Source organism: Aricia agestis, chromosome Z (genome assembly GCF_905147365.1).
Source record: "Aricia agestis chromosome Z, ilAriAges1.1, whole genome shotgun sequence".
Lineage (NCBI taxonomy): Eukaryota > Metazoa > Arthropoda > Insecta > Lepidoptera > Lycaenidae > Aricia > Aricia agestis.
This window is the reverse complement of record NC_056428.1, coordinates 18,461,160-18,478,799: the sequence shown is the minus strand read 5'-3', so window position 1 is coordinate 18,478,799 and position 17,640 is coordinate 18,461,160. Positions and strand designations below refer to the sequence as shown.

At 38.2% G+C, this 17,640-nt stretch overlaps 1 protein-coding gene across 3 annotated transcripts in view; it reads left to right on the top strand.

Moving 5' to 3' along the window:
* LOC121738959 (ankyrin repeat domain-containing protein SOWAHB) overlaps positions 1–17,640 on the top strand; it is an 81,203-nt gene that overhangs the window by 10,520 nt on the left and 53,043 nt on the right. For all 3 annotated transcript variants that reach the window (XM_042131248.1, XM_042131249.1, XM_042131247.1), the window contains exons 3-4: positions 8,717–8,743; positions 9,062–9,187. In XM_042131248.1, the coding sequence (XP_041987182.1) occupies positions 8,717–8,743; positions 9,062–9,187 (153 nt within the window). The remainder of the gene's footprint in view (positions 1–8,716; positions 8,744–9,061; positions 9,188–17,640) is intronic.

Sequence of the window (17,640 nt, the reverse complement as noted above, 5' to 3'; positions counted from 1 at the left end):
CATGAATTGAATAACAAAATTTTTTCAAATTAATCGTAGCACCATCTGTCAGGACAAACTAAAATTGAAATAGAATAATATTGAATGCGATGATAGCGCCGTCCGCCGGATCTAATGTAAAACATTCCAAAATCAACAACTCCTTATAAATAAGAAATTAATTGAAAAAACATTTTCCAGTAGACCAAACTGTAAATCTAAACCATTCTCGAATCTCCACGAACACACACAAAAAATTTCATCAAAATTGGTCCAGTCGTTTAGGAGGAGTTCAGTCACATACACACGCACACAAGAAATATATATATTAAGATATATATATATATATATATATATATAGGTAGATCACATCCCAAGTATATATATATATATATATATATATACTTGGGATGTGATCTACTATGCCAACGCGGACGAAGTCGCGGGCAACAGCTAGTATATCATAAAGTGGCGTAACCAAACTATTCAACATAATCATAAAACAAACTTGCTATAATATTAAAATTAAATTGCATTGAAAATAGTACGAAGCAAAAAGTTTCAAAGACACGAGTATTGCATTGATAATAGGGTAAGTATCCATTTTAAAAATATTTTAACAATCAAAATTCATTATCAAGTAGTATAAACAGGATTAATGCTCTCTACAAAATAAAATTTCCGAATATTAATATGTCGACACCTGGGTAACCTAATTGAATTGTAAAACCCTCCTCGATAGAGGCGGTTTGAGTCTGATCTTTATCGATAGAGCCTTATATCGCGCACATCGAGTAACCGTACACCTTGCCTGATCCGTCCGTTTAAGAGGAGTCCACACCGCAGTTTTTTCATACAAACGCTGTCCCCTGTTTCCTCCCTGGATAATGCCGGTAGAGTTACGATTTTTTTCCTGAATCTATGGTCACTATTAGCATGTCCCATGTGTAGCATGTTTTCTTTTTTTTCATAATTTTATTATTAAAAAAGATAAGAACGTCCAAAAACCCAAAAAAATGGCAAGATTTTCCTCTGTGTTCAAACACTTGCTTTAATTCTTAATGAAAAAAGAACTTACATCGGTTAAGTTCTCGAGAAGGAATCAGCGGACAACGAATCGAAGATTTTCTGTTCTTTTATAAGAACTTTATTCGTGTTGTCTCTATCGCGCTCTGCGGTGGGAGACTTGAGATTGGTGAGACAGCAATACATTTTCAAATATCTATTTTCAATTTCTCTCGCCCCTGGTGTATCCTCTTAACACTTTACGTGTGTTGACTGCGACTCGAACCAAATGCATCAAGCTACGCACAACACCTTTTGACGTGCATATATTTATTCATTTCTTCGGTTTAATGCTGTCTTTGCGGTTATAATTATACGGAAAGATCTCTTGTCTTTTGGCAATATTCAAAACGATGAGGATGTAGGATAGCCATTATGAATATTAATATTTTCATTTTAAGAATCAATCAATAATACGTAATAATAGTAAAAACTTATTCAACATAACAAAGCGCATTTTATACAATACAGTTTTGTTTGTGTCGCCCCAAATAATTATGTTGTTTTGTTTTACCCCCGAAACTCTGGCGGCATAAATTTTAACCTAATCGTGTAAGCCGTTTGATCCCCACACTGAAATTCCGGTACTTTTTGATAATTTGGGAATGCAAAACAGCCAACATATTAAAAAGATGACAGATAGTCGGCGTAACACGATGATAAACATTATGCAGACGGGACTAGCGGCACTGCACCCAGCGGGCACATTAACTGTACAGAGGGATGTACGCCAAAACAAAAATGTATACCTACTATAAATATTTTTATGATTCACCCCCACCGAGGGCGAAACGGACGAAGGCTAACTCTCGCGCCTCTAATGGACTGTACGATTGTTGCCGTATTACCACAATGACGTGTCTGCTGAATGCTGATGTATGACGTGATGTAAAAAAAATATAATATGGGTTTGCTATGTTTTTGTAATGCCAAGTACTGACATACGGTTTTGCTCGATAGTTTTACTCCAAATCGAGCAATAACCACCGTGTGGACCGCAAAACTGACTGCTCGAAGGCTCGCTTCGAGCCGACTCGATGGAATTAAATGTCAAATATGCCATTTCCTTCGATTCGGAGTAAAACTATCGAGCAAAACCGTATGTGAGTATTTAGCATAATATGGGTTAAGCTCTTTAATACTTGTCTATTTGTCTTTAGTTACTAGCTTTTAGAAAACATTTAACGTCAGGAGTCCTTGTAAAAAATCACCTACGTTCGTAGAAAAAAAAAATAACTCCGTGATACAAGTCATAAGTCCGTGATAAAAAAAAAAAATTTTGTTCCTCGCAACTTCTTCGCATCGAAGTAGGTATGTTTATAGCGGGGGGAGTTTTATCCAAATAAGAACTACATATTATTCTTTTCCCTGGACTAAAACGACCTGGACTAAAATGGGTACAGGTACCTGTACCCATCAAAATTGGTCAAACGTATTTGAGTGTGGTGTTTTATCGTGTTTTTGAATCCTCATACAGTTGTTTTCCGATTTACCAGACAGTTCAGATTCTAAGGATATGATGTCAATAATATACTAATTAAACATACAAATTACAAAGTCTTAATTGAATAGCTCTTCTACTTTAGATTTTATTGATAGGTATCCGTACTAATATTATAAATGCGAAAGTGTGTCTGTCTGTCTGTCTGTTACCTCTTCACGCTCAAACCGCTGAACCGATTTTGCTGAAATTTGGCATGGAGATACTTTGAGTCCCGAGAAAGGACATAGGATACTTTTTGTCCCGGAAAATTTACGGTTCCCGCGCGATAAACGAATTTTGGCGCAACGGAGTTGCGGGCGTCATCTAGTCTAAAATGCACCGATTTCGTCACTGACCTAGTGACACACTGTCCACTGATGATCATCAAAATGTGTGGCTACTTCCAGAAGTGCTAAAAAGCTGAAATTTGGTATGTAATCTAAGTTTAGTACACAACCAACAAAAAAAATCATAAACTTATAACCTTCGCCCCCATCCCCTATTAAATGGGGGGTGGAGGTTTATATGAGACTTTCAACTATTTTATGAATTAGGACATAAGAGTTTACACGGGAATGTAAATAGTAACTAAAAAACCTATTAATAAGTACTTACAAGAACCGACCTACAACAAGAACTGAAATCCCACCAAAAACATTTCATGTTAAATGTTGCCGTTAACCCTGTGAAAAAGATATCAGATCTCATGTAGATCTAAGCTTCTGAATCTACAAGATGTAGGTAACTCTACCGACCCTAACTTAAACAAATTTTAAATATCATAATATTAACACGCGAACGAAAGACTTTGTAACCCTTTTTACGAAAAATGGAGAAACGTAGCTTCATGAAATTTTGCACAGTTATAGTTTATATGGTGAAGGAGTGCATCGAGCTAATATTATCATTTTATTTTTATTTTTTTATGAAATAAGGGGGCAAACGAGCAAACGGGTCACCTGATGGAAAGCAACTTCCGTCGCCCATGGACACTCGCAGCATCAGAAGAGCTGCAAGTGCGTTACCGACCTTTTAAGAGGGAATAGGGTAATAGGGGAGGGTAGGGAAGGGAAGGGAATAGGGGAGGGTAAGAAAGGTTATAGGGTAGGGGATTGGGCCTCCGGTAAACTCACTCACTCGGCGAAACACAGCGCAAGCGCTGTTTCACGCCGGTTTTCTGTGAGAACGTGGTATTTATCCGGTCGAGCCGGCCCATTCGTGCCGAAGCATGGCTCTCCCACGTATAATATATCATACATTTTTTTAGCAAATAAAACATTACACACACTACAACACACACACCAAGGAGATGACAGATTTTTGAGTGACAAGCCTATACATACGAATTAAACTCTTTTATTTATGGTTGAAGTCTGTTGACAATAAGTTGACAAATTGAAAATTGATTATAGCTTTTTTTATTGAATCTTAGATACTATTAGACAATGCTTACTCGGCCAGTCTGAGATCAGCCGAGTCCCAGAGACAAGAGTTGAAATAAAATATGATAAAGTCAATCTTTTTTACAAAATATAGACCGTAGTATTCTTAATGTAGTTGAAACTAAGGTCGAATTTTTTTTTTTCGAAGACCATTGGGCGATCTCTAATTATTAGTAGGTAAATATGTATGGCTCAGCTGTTTCGATACTAACTTCAGATCAGAAACTAAATATTCGCATCACCCCCACGACAGTAGCGAAACGGCGAAGCCTATTTACTGATTTAAGTAGAATTTGTTTAAGTTAGGGTTGGTACTCGGTAGAGTTAGGTCTTGTAGATTCAGAAGCTTGGATCTACATGAGATCTGATATCTTTTTACAGGGTAAAACCTTATGTGGTCGTCTCGGCAACATTTAACATGAAATATTTTTGGTGGGATAACATTAATACGGATTACAATCAATAGTTGTCAAAATCCGATACCTCCAGCGGCTACCAGTATCGCTAATCAAGCGGGTAACATTGCTGTCAGGTATGTGCGACAACAATACATTTATAATAACACGTGTACACGAACATCCACTTAGAGGTCGGATTGAGTCGACAGTCGGCAGTCGACACGCGGAAGTCAATAAATTACGAGACAAGTAATACGCCACCCGAGATGTGGCCGACACAGGCCGACATCGGCCTCAGTCGGGATCCCGGCGTAAATCAAAACTGAAATAGACTGTCGACACCCGCTTCCTCTCGTCAATTCGAATATTAATCTATAAACGTTTTTTATTAAAGTGCATGTAAAGGACTTTTATTATCCCGTTTCCTTTGGATGCGGTTATTATATTGTCTCAATTTAGATCTTTTACCCGCGATCGGTCGAGTGATGTTTCATGAGCAACGAGGCCTTAGGGAACATAAAACATTTCAATAAAGCGGAGCAATAAATGTAATGTCCTAACAGAGAAATTGATTGAAAAAGAAGATGGCGAATCTACGTTATTTTGTCGGAGTATGTCAGACCAGCCCACCACGAGTAACATTAACTTGACATAACCCGAAAAAAGACCAGTCCGCCATCTGCCTATAAATCACTTTCTCTGATGATACATGCACATCTCCTTTTAATATCAAAAACTCTGAATTAAAATTATTATTATTGTATTAGATAATTATTAGTGTATCGGTAATTGTATAATAATTGCTATAAACTGGTGACTATCAATATCGTCCGTGGATGATCGTACGCCTGGCTGAGGTGATCAGTATTCAGAGGATGGTGTTTATGGTCGTGACTTACATTCGATTGTCCTCACAATTATGTCGTGTGATGTCGCGGCGCACGTGAACCATTACCGACTCGAAAAAGGTCATTCGTGCGACTCCAGACACGCTGGAGTAAGCATTTTTATGTATCGGGCATCGGCCAATGAAGTTTTAATTTCATTACGCGAAGGAGCATTTTTCCAAACGTGCCAAAAATTGCCTATCTATAAATTCTGAAACGATATCAATGCCCTAACGAATACCAATTACATTCCCAATTAATATCCTATTATTCGGATTGATTTTGCGATTCATTAAAAACATGATTGAAAACTCAACAATTAACGATTTATATCGTCATTGCAAGGATGTGTAAATCTCCGGCTGCTGGAGCTTATAGCACTTCTAATTGAGAGGTTTGATAGCCTATTAAATGGGACTCGTATTCTTTAAAGGTTCTTCTGACTACTAAACTCGGACAATTTCTTTTTACTCGGTCCTATTAAGAGCAGCGTTTACGATTACGTTAATCTCGCGTGTCATTGAAGCGCTAAAGGTCTGTCTTCTTCAAACGAGTTCGCTGACAAATATGTTTTATTGCTCCATTTATCTGCTCCCGGTGATGTATGGTGTTTATAAACATTTTTCAACATCCAAATCATCCATTTTACAGCTGTTTAATTTACTGGAACTCCGTTGACTGTTTGACTAATTTGCCGTATCGGTGTAAAGCTTTCAGAATTTCAGCGGTTAAAAGGGTGACTGAAAAAAATGACGCGCTATATTGGTAGCACGCGGAAGGAGATGTTCGACATCTTATTTTGTCTACACCTCAACAAAAATCTCGGTCAAAAATATGCGCCGCCTTCGAATAAATGCTGCATTTAAATTTCTAAGTACCTGCTATTAATCCCCGGCCAATATGAAATGTTCCTGTCATAAAAACAACAATAAAAAGTTGGCGAAAATTAGCATTGTTTCGAGTAATGTTGAACAAATGCGGTAGTTGATATGCACGATGAGGGAGATAAGCGATCACGGTCCGCTGAGAGCTGCCAGGAAAATATGACCGATTTCATTGTTCCGGCCGCGGTCCGCTCCGAGAATCACTTGCGGCCATCAACGGCGCAATTAACGAGGCTTGTCGATGTGATGGAAAATAACATCGAATTAGGTATTCAAAGATAGTACACGCGTTCACCTCGCAGAGCAAAACAATTGAATTTTAGCATCGATCATACCCCGTCGAGTGGAATCTCGCCCGAGAAAAAACAATCACAACGCACCGTCTGATTTAAGAGCGAGATACTGTTTATAAAGTTGGAACGCCTCGAATAGATTATACATATGATGTACCGGGTGATCGCCACCGGGATACCGGATAACGCCTGAGCCGACTAATTAGAAAGTCGGTATAATAATTAGATTAAGGTGGGATGACGTATTGGCAATAAATTTCGAAGCAGCGGGCCAGCAGCGCCGTCAGCTATTATAATGAGCAGGAGTGGACGGCGTGATGCGTATCGATCGGCGGCATGGCGAGGTGGCGTCGCCAGCGTAATGTGGCTTCGCACACCCGACGCCCTGCAGCGCGCCCGCGCCATCCCGCGCTGGGGACCCTACGGCGACGCATTGGCGTCTTCGCTCCGATACAGTCGACTTTCTTTTTCTCGTAAATTTTATGTCACACTGTCTTTTCGTTACGTTTTTTATGTGAGAGGCTGGCTCTGGCCACCTGGCGATCGCCAGTCACCGATGACCACTTTACAAATTACTCGTGATTAATAAATGCTCGCTACTAATTTAATACCTCAACCGGCCGAGGAATCGCCTACGCACAGTACGGAATATGCATGCGTTACTTTATTTAAATAGATCCTCTTTGCTTTTGTTTCCATGCTTGTTTATACTGTAGGACCTAAATTAACTTTACGAACATCATTGAAATTGTTTAAAATATTCAATATATAAATAAAAAAGTCAATTAGGCTAGAATATTCTGATGTGTATCTTTTTGCGGCCCTCGTAAAATAATGCATTCTTTTTTTATACTAATTTAACATAATTTGCGGGAACTGATAGACAGATTTTTAGCATTTCCAGTAAGAGTTTATTAGGAAACCACAAGCTCGCAGTTAACCTAGTGATTCACGGAATACAACATTTGTTCAAGGCCCGAGCTTCAACATTATCTAATCTGAATGTCCCATTTATTTCTGAACCATTTCCAATAGCATCATGATTTTGTTATTGGAACTGCCAACGATATCTGCTTCTCTTTTTTATTATGTTGGCATTTTTTACAAGTTAAGTCGTTTCTGTGGGAGTGCGTCGGAAAAGTATGTATGATTGATTTTGTGGTCGAAAGTAGGAACGCCTACAATTTACAAATTAGGTTGACGTTAAATTCTGACAGCAATTGATAACATCTTTACAGCCGAAGCTAAACTTTCTTGTCGACTCTCACTCTTACAGTGTTTATTACGTAAACGAAAGTACCTAATGGTAAAAGCACTTGCTAATATACATAAGGTTTTTTAAACACACCATGCGTGATTATTAAAGGTACCAGAATATAAATACAAATACTTATACCTAAGTTCGCTTTTAATGCCTATGATAAATAATAATTACCATTAATTACCCAAAGATGTCAATTTATACAGTGTAGTGACTGTACTCAAAGACGCTTATTCATAATTGTCAAAAACTCGGGAAAGCGCAGTACGAAGTTAATCTTATTATTAAATCATACACATCACATTAAGGATGTTATCTTGTCAATATTGAAGTCCCTTACAGTGAGGGCAATAGTGTGGACATAAATATGTAACGACAGGTGGTATAGTGTTCACGCTGGGCAACGCGCGCCGCCTTGCTCAACCCCGCTGACATAAGACGCTCGCAGACACACCACATCTTGGCCTCTATACTCTCCCAACACAAGACGCCTTTTCGTATATCATCCGGACCCTCACTTGGGCCCTTCATCTGCAGCCCTCAATCGCAACGCAAGCCTGAAGACGGGTGAATAGGAATTTATTGACCATTAATTCAAAATATTATTTTCACAATATAAGTATTCATTTATTAATTTTGAAATATTAGGTTCCGATTAATTTATATGTGTCTTTAAGATATTTATTACGTATGTAAATATCTTCTTTATTTATAATACTAATATTTGTTTTCAATATCATCCACCGATTATTATTAATGAAAGTTTCTGGAACGTTGGTTAAGTATTTGAACGTCGATTGAAATGCTACACATTATTCAATCATTTGATGTTTGTGTAGGGTTTAAAGTATCAAATGCATTAACATGGTCGCCACTCGGCCGTTTAATCGGTCAGTCAAATTAAAACATCCCAATAATTCGTCCTAGTAAGTATATAATATTATTGGCCCTAATAAGCTAACGTTATTATCGTTCTTAATGTTGGCACCTCAACAAGATTAAATGTGATATTTTTTTTTTCCAGAATGCTGACGAAGAAGACAGAGCATCGGTGAGTACTATTTATTTAACAATTATATTGTTCATGACTTTTAAGTAATATTACTACATGTAGATTGTAGGTACTATATCCTCAATCATAATAATATTATGTCCGATAACCGACCGAATGTACTAATATCAAAGTAAGAATGTAAGGTTGAAACAAAACGACAACAAAATACTTTACCATAAGCAAAATTGTTAAGTATAGTTTTCACAGACTGGCTGCCAGTCTTATTGGCAGCCAGTACTGGCTCTGTGAAAACAATACTTTAGTCCTTGCGAAATTCATCGAAAAAAGTTAAGCTAAACTACTTATAATTTGTAGCTGGAACAAAAGGAGAACGATCCGTTGGACTCGAAGCAGAAGCAGTGGATCCTGTGTGCGGCGAGAGGCGAGTACCATTCCCTGGCCAAAATGTGCAAGGAGAATCCCAAACTAGTCAGGACAAAGGTAAGCTCTCATGATTTTAGAAATATTAGTGCAATTTACATGATCGAAGAATTTACAGCTATACTCCACTCGGGCTAACTTGTCGCTAGCGGTCATTGACGCCCTGTCAAAAACTTGTCACTTTCCATATAAAACCACGATTGACAATATCTGACACTTCATTTTCAATCGCGGTGTATATGGAAAGTGGCAGGTTTTTGACATCAATGACCACTGGCGACAAGTTAGCCCGAGTGGAGTATAGCAATATAAAACACCGATCAAACAAGAACTAAGCTGACATAAATTGGCGCCCGAAATAAAGGAAGGTATTATTTAAAAGAATTGATATCTTTTCTAAATGATTAAATGACTAAATCAGGGCCCGGTCCAAATAACTCGGAAAAAGTAAAAAAAAAAAAAATGTAAACATGCGACGTGAAAGCGATACAAAAAACGGCGAAGATCAGCGACACAGATAACGCAAAAAAAGTGATAAACGATTACGGATGTAGTATGGTTCATCCCGAGCTGGGAGTTTGGATAGCGATAGCACATGTCGAAAAGGTGTGCCTCTAATTGGGTCTTGCGGGAGGACGGCGCCATCCGCCCTGCGCCCCGCACCTTCCCGCACCCTCCCCGCACACACCCCCGCACTATCTTGACACATCTCCGGACGTGGCTCGCTGTAGTTTACGGGCCGTCTCAACCATCGAGCCCTTTTTTTTCATTCAACTATTGTTTATGCCGTTTTCGAGTGCACTTGATATATTGTACTCATATAACCCCTGCGGACGCTAATTCCGCGCTGATTTATTCGATGCCGTCTTCGGCTTTTATGACTTCATGTTATTGACAATTATTTCGGCGTTTAACGGGTTATTTTGGGGATTATTTGCTTTATGATACCACTGAAAGGTTTTACCTTTTAAATTTACGATTTTAAAATTAAAGGCTTTTGTTTTAATAGCTTCCTAACCGCCCTCCGATGTTTTAATGCTTTGATGAGTTTTGTTGAATACAATAATTAAGGAGTGCGACATCAGTTCTTTCTACTTTACAAGTTTATCAATTATTTGCACTTTGTGTTTCTTTATGTTTTTTTAAAGCTATTTGCATAGCTTTTGGTTTTTATGTCTTCCTAATATATTGCACGAATGACTGCCGAGATTTCTGGAAGACTTTGTTAGGACAGTACTTACGAGTGAGTATTCTTATTGTGTACGCAATAAAAAGCGTAATGATAGCCTTCAGTTTTATTGATTCCCTGTAAATGAGGAGTGCAATTGCGTTTTGAGTTTTATAGTCGTCTCGTGGCCGGGCGAAGACTTGTTGATGAACTAATGAGACTTATTTAGGGCTATTGCATCCGAATGGTGGACACTTGAACACTTAACTCGATTAACTAAACTTTATACGCGGTTCTTCCTTATATTATTATAGTTTATCATATTATATCTCTGCTCTCTAGCTCCTAGCTCTAGCTCCCTGAGATCATATCAAAGGGTTTTCGTGGTTGGATACCGCTGTCGATCCTGGTGACACAGGAGATACAGTGGTGGGAATGTGTGGTGGGCCAAAGCCCGTTTAAAAAATATCGACATTTTTAATAAAAAATTGTGGGATATTGTTTTATTTAACATGCTAGTCTTACAAAAGAAGTGTTTACGTCTCAACCTTTTGCACCTGCTTATTAAATCCATAAATTACTAAATATAAACTTGTTTCATAGAATCCATTTCGTGGCTATAATCTGTTGTTCTTGACAACAATTTTGCAAATATTGTATCGCGTTATCTCGTGTAACAGATTGATATTATTTATGTTGTTATGAGTATACAAAATGATATCTTGTAGATCCTATCATATATTTAGGACGCGTCCGTTGAATTCGAATATAAGTACGTTCATTAATTATTCATTCGTATTATTTAAAATTTGTCTCCAATTAGTCCGTCAGTAAGTCTATTGCTCGTAACATCTGCTTTGATACTTTCGGCCGACGCTTTATTCTTTGCACCCAGGGTTGGCAGATGTATCGGAATATATTGCCCTCATTCGTGCCCCGATAGGATGTCGATAATACTACTGATTTGGGTAACCTCGGTGAGTCTAGAATTGGTTTTTGGATTTGGTCTGTAGTAGGAAAGAGTGACACTAATCGTGTTCGTAGTAGGGCTTCTCCTCTAGAAAAGCTTGGTAGTTTCGATGATGTAGCAGCCCTGAGCGGAGCTAATAAAGCCACAGTAAATATTGTCAGACAATATGTAACACGTGTTAGCCACTGCCGGCCGACATTTGTCGTCTAACCACTAAAAAACACTTTGATGCTTATTTTCGTATTTGCCTGTATCGCTGATAGAATTATTGATTTGTGGAATCTCGGTGTGTGGTGTATTTTTTTCATATGATCTCGGCGGCTTCACTTATATATGTAATCAGGGCTTCCTACCTAAAGAGACGTGATATTTATTAATCGCGGACCGCCGGCGCGCGCGTTCATCTCAATTTCCGCCCGACGAATTCTTTCAATTTCATTTAATTTATGTAAATTAATATGTGATGCGTTTGAACTGTGAAATATGTGCGTCTCTGATGCTCTCCCAGTTGGCACCGGCTCAACGTGACTGTCCAACGACAATTACACTTTCTGGAATTCCACTTCGGTGGTATACAACCGGTATAAATAATAAATATTATTGTTCACGTCTCTACTGCTGCTCTCATATTTGTTAACCACCGTGTTCCCTTTTTATTATGCTGTTAATTCATAATTAATTTAGCATAATTTTCTGGAAGTTCCCCAAATAAAACACATTCGCTTAGAAACTTTTACACCATCTTAGTTAAAATCATTATCGATGACCATTGTGTTATCTTCAAATAGTTAAGTACATATTATTTGCAGCTTTTTTTCTACCCGAATACCAAAGAGCTTAGTACAGAATACCTTTCTCGAGTTACAAATAAGATAATAATATGATTCGAGATAGGAATCTGAGTGTTTTTTCTATTTGTGCGAGTCACTGCAGGCCGCTGGCACCGGTGCCCTCAACATCAATAGCTATTTGTTTTTATCTATACTAATATTATAAAGAGGTAAACTTTGTTTGTTTATTTGTTTGTTTAATTGTAATGAATAGGCTCAAAAACTACTGGACTGATTTTAAAAATTCTTTCACCATTCGAAAGCTACATTATTTACGAGTAACATGGGCTAGTTTTTATTTTGTAGAATATAGGGTGTCGTAAGATATTTCAGTTTTTCGGAAACAACCAGAAAATTTACTTATTTTGCGTACGCTGCCTAAACTATAGAAGATAGAACTATACAATGTTCTAAGTAAATGTAGATCTTATAAATATCTACAAAAATGTCTGAGACACAATATACCTGTCTATGTCAAGTGAGGCACAAAAACATTACATTTAAACGCATTTATTTTACTCATGCTAATAATTCTTATCAAAATAAATAATTTCATCACCAAGTACAGTTTATGTAGATTATATTTACTCTTTAATGATTAAAATTGGCCGTTTGGTTTAGAAGTTATGGCCAAATTAAAATATTGCGATTTACGCCCATTTCGAAGTGGGCGCTACCAATGCCACAGAATAGATAGATAGCACAAGTACCAATGCAGGGGTGCGCATTGTACACATTGAAAAGGTCTACAGAAAACTCCGCGATGGTATATATATTTTTTTCACCTGTCACCTGATGGAAAGCAACTTCCGTCGCCCATGGACACTCGCAGCATCAGAAGAGCTGCAGGTGCGTTACCGGCCTTTTAAGAGGGAATAGGGTAATAGGGGAGGGCAGGGATGGGAAGGGAAGGGAAGGGAATAGGGGAGGGTAGGGAAGGGAATAGGGTAGGGTATTGGGCCTCCGGTAAACTCACTCGGCGAAACACAGCGCATTCGGACAATGTGCGGCCGGGCTTACAGCATAATTATTACGATTTTAATTTTAAATGAATATTTTCGAAGATATTACAGATTTAAAAATTGCGGGACGTAAGTAGCTTTTGCGGCAGTACCGACCAATGCAGGCCACGGGTAGTAATGAATATAAATTATTTAAAATCAACTACTGAATCGATTTTAATAATTTTTTCAGTGACTTAGGCCATAATTTATTTTATACCCGTGCGAAGCCGGGGCGGGTCGCTAGTTTTAAATAAAACAAATAACTTCTCATGTTTTAATATTTGTTTCTTAGTAATATTGTTGCATAACCTCCATCGGTTCAGACGTTGAAAGATTTTAAAGACTTTACCTCCAGATTTTTTTTAATTTATCGATATACCTAGCAAATTGAAACATACATCAAACCCAAACTTTCTTGTCTTTACGTTTTCTTTGAGCTGTCAGAGTCAAAGACCATCTTGCTTTTAAAAAATATTGTCATACTGTCGTTTTCACAGATAACAAGATGGCCCGCAGAATGTAGGTACCTTACTAAATCGTTTTGTTTATATGTATTGATTTTTCTCTACTTAATTGACTAAAGGACCTGCCGTTATCTTTATTATCTAACACATTGTTGTGCCTATGTCTATCACTAGTTTCTTCTAATCGGTCGCAAGATGATGATGCTGGTAGATTGTGGGCAATAACTAATAAGGCCCGTTTCCTCTGTCCACTCCACTATAATTTGATCGGGGATATTTGTTTTGTTTAATTACCGCAATCGTAATCAACCGGCTGGGCCGTAAATCATGGAGCTCTGTTCGCCGACTTTATAAGAACAATTACAAGCTCGTTAACAATACACGCGCCCGACCACGGGACGCTCACCGTCCGGTCCTCGCTAAATCCTTTAGCTCAGGGGTTCCCAAACTTATTTTGTCCACTGCCTACTTTGAGAACAAAATATGTTTTAGCGCCCCCATTGTTTCAGCTACTTTCTTTTCCTAATTTAAATTAAGGGGCTTTTGCCACATATTTGCCGGTAATATTATCTCCCCCAGCCTCTACAAAACGCCGCCATTTTTTTCTGAGTCCCACACATATAGTCCCCTTTAGACCTTCAGCGCCCACAAGGGGGCGTTATCCACTTTGGGAAACGCTGAGTTTAGCTGATTCTATTTTAGGTAGGATTTAAACATTTAGACAATTTAATACAATGGTTATTGTATAATATGACAACATAGAGATGAATGCTGGTAATATAGTCGTAGCTAACTGTTATCCCTATTTCAGAAAGACGTACTTAACGCCTTTTTACACAGCTGCTAGGAAAGGGTTGTGTTTTACAAAACTCGATACTATAATAAATAAAAAATTACTTAATAAGCACGATAATACGATGAACGGTAACCTTTGATAAAAACTCACCCCATCACATTGTGTACCTGATTCATAAATTACTGTATAGTTAATGTTACAACTTACAACAAAAAGCCATAAAAACATTGTCAAGTTTGTGTGCCGTTTGTGTTATTTATTAGGTCATAATATTGTATAATTAACCTCAATATTGTAATCAATTTTTATATTTTATACACATAATGGCTACATTATAATTTAGTGACTATAACGACAGTCGGCCACCTGGAAACATGATCGATCTAAATATTTTTTGAAAGTAGTCATCGTGAGTCACTGCGCTAGAGCATCATTCATTCCTCGATGACGACGGCCAGAGGAAAGAAGACTCGAGAGTCGAGACCTACATCGATCATCGGGAAAACATAAAAAAAGTGTCGAAGTGTGCTAAATCCTTCTAGGAAGCAATTATACCGGTATCGTACACGTAGGATTTGGTCCAATTAGTGTCGGGGACGCGTGAATAAAGTTCTCCACACGTGGCTGCTAGACGCCGGCTCGGGTGTCATGGCCGGGGTAAAATACCGCCGGATTCCGCTGCACGCGCTATTAGCGGGCGGGGGCGGGGAGGACTTATACCGGCCGAATACGTTGACATCTACAGTCATTAAGACTTATCGAACCCACAGTCAAAAATCTGGAATGGAAGAGGAGCTTAGCGAGGATGGCCGAGAGGAGAAAAGGAGAGCCGAAACTTAGAGGAGCTTCTGTAAATTTGTAAACGCTTAATGTAGAGTGCAATCAAGTTGGCAAGATCCAACCTTAAGCCAACAATTACAGATATAGAATGGTCTACAAGAGAAGGCGATAGTAGACCAAGGATATTAAAATGTTGCAAAGGACATTTTACAATTTATAATACTTACCTTATTAACTTCTGCAAAATAGTGAGACTTTGCTGTCCTAAGCTCTATTTACAAAACAGACACTACACCCGCAAACGGCATCTGAAAAATTTTGATCACATTCCAAAACGCCCCCGAGCTCAGATTATACAATGTCAATAGTACGGGAATAATGATGGATGACAAGTGTAAAACAGTATAATAGGGTATATCCACCGGCGTGGGTCAGACGGGCTCATGTTGCAGTGTTGGCGCCGTCACGAGGACTTGGCACGCCCAACACAACAAAAAAAGAAAAGAAAAAAACGAACAATACAACAAAAGTTCGCCGGGGTCATGATTCACTTCGCAGGGTAACGAGCGACCATGACAAAATGGAACTGATTTGGATTTCAACATGTTAAGTTTTAGCTCTGAAAAATTCTAGGAATAAGGTAATGCTTGATTTAATAGATTCATCGAAATGTGACCTATACCTTAGGATTCATGATGTAAAGATAGTCCTTAAACCTTCATTAGCATAATATCTCAAACAAGGATCATGGCCATTTGTGTAAAATATTTAAAAGCTTGTAATAATCTCGTCAAGAGTTAACAAATCGTAAAATAACAAGATAAAAATAATATGGACAATATTTATCCGTTTAAACAGAAGAAACACGGGCTCGGCGCGTACGCCGCGCGGCGCTGCAGCCTGCAAGTCACCGTACAATAAGTGATTTTTGTCACGGTGAGGTTGCGTTATTGTAATGGGTGTTTGTTTAGTGGCTCTACCTTACTCGTGTATCGAGCTAATCATATATGCCCGAGTTTTGTTTTTATACTAACGTTTCATTATAGAGTTCATAGGCGTGTGATGTTGGCCACGATCAAATTTGAAAGGAGACAGGTCCGCTCTGTAATTTGGTTGTGGCGCCATCGGCGAGGTGTTGGCAACGCTCCGATGTTTTGTACCTCTCGCTATCTCGTCCTAATCGGCTCTTGTTTTTAGATTGCCTCCATTGTTATTGCTGATGGATATCTATCATTTTGTTTAACTAATTGTTTTCGTCTCGTGTTTGTGATTACGAAAGTATCGGTGAATAAGACTGAATGGGATCTACTCACAGATTCTATCTTATCTTCTTTTGGTGAAGTTTGTAGAAAATTAGCCCCTTTAAATGTTTTATTAAATATTAATTCTTAAGAAAGTTGAATTTTTATATGGCTTTTCGTAATCCGTCAATTAGTGAGTATATTTTACCCGTGCGTGTTTAGTTGGTGGAATATTAATTTTCAACATGACTTGGTAATGTTGTAGGGCAACAATATTTTTATGTTTTATTCGAATGCGGATCCATACATCATACTGCTTGAATTTGTTCCTACTACTTGTCCTTTCGTAGTTTTTAAAAGAAATTAATATTTTTCTCACAGAACTGCCTTCTCCACTATCTTACCAAAAATAAGACTAATCAAGTAAGTAACAGTAACACCTATGACGCAGTAACAATATCAGTATCATTGGTATCTCATGATTTTATTTGTTCTTAATCTCAGATATGTAATCAACAGCTACTACAATAATAATTATTGAAAAAACGTTTTCTCCTTTACCGTATGGAACCGCAAACCTTTGTTTTGGCACAGGTGTTATTAGTGAACGTAACAAAAGCAGTCCAATCGGTATAAACGTGAGTGCTATTTAAATTACAGAGTATTTAATTAGAGGCTAATTATACGTATGATTCATATCGCGTTCTGTTAACATGTGCTTAAATGAGGCGTCAAACACAACGGTCTTAATGATCGTGAGACCGACTCGTACGACATGCAATAATACCAACATGACGGACTAGTAATATGTCGTAAAACGCATATCGAAACTTATTGGAAGTATCGCGATCGTAGGATTAGAGATGACACCCTAGCACTAGTCGAGACCGGGTAGTTGTTAACAATATAAGATATTGCGTGATATCGGTCGTTTGAGGCTTAAATGTCGCCTTTAATGGTAATAGCGGCCCGAATCGTGTGTAACTCCCGTCGCATTGTCTATAAATCCGTATATAAAAGTTGTCGTCGGTCGGTCGGTCGGCACGGGGAAAGTCTACATCGGAGGAATTTAGAGGGCCCTGAGTCTAAATTAGTTGGAACATTTATGACGCCTGATAGCATTGGGATGTTAATCACTCGGCTGATAGGCTCCTTATGTAGAACACGGACATGGCTCTAGCTTTTATTGCCTATATAACGTACCCCTACTTTCACGGTTGTTTCTTCATAACCATCTTATGTACTGGGTCTATTTCCAGA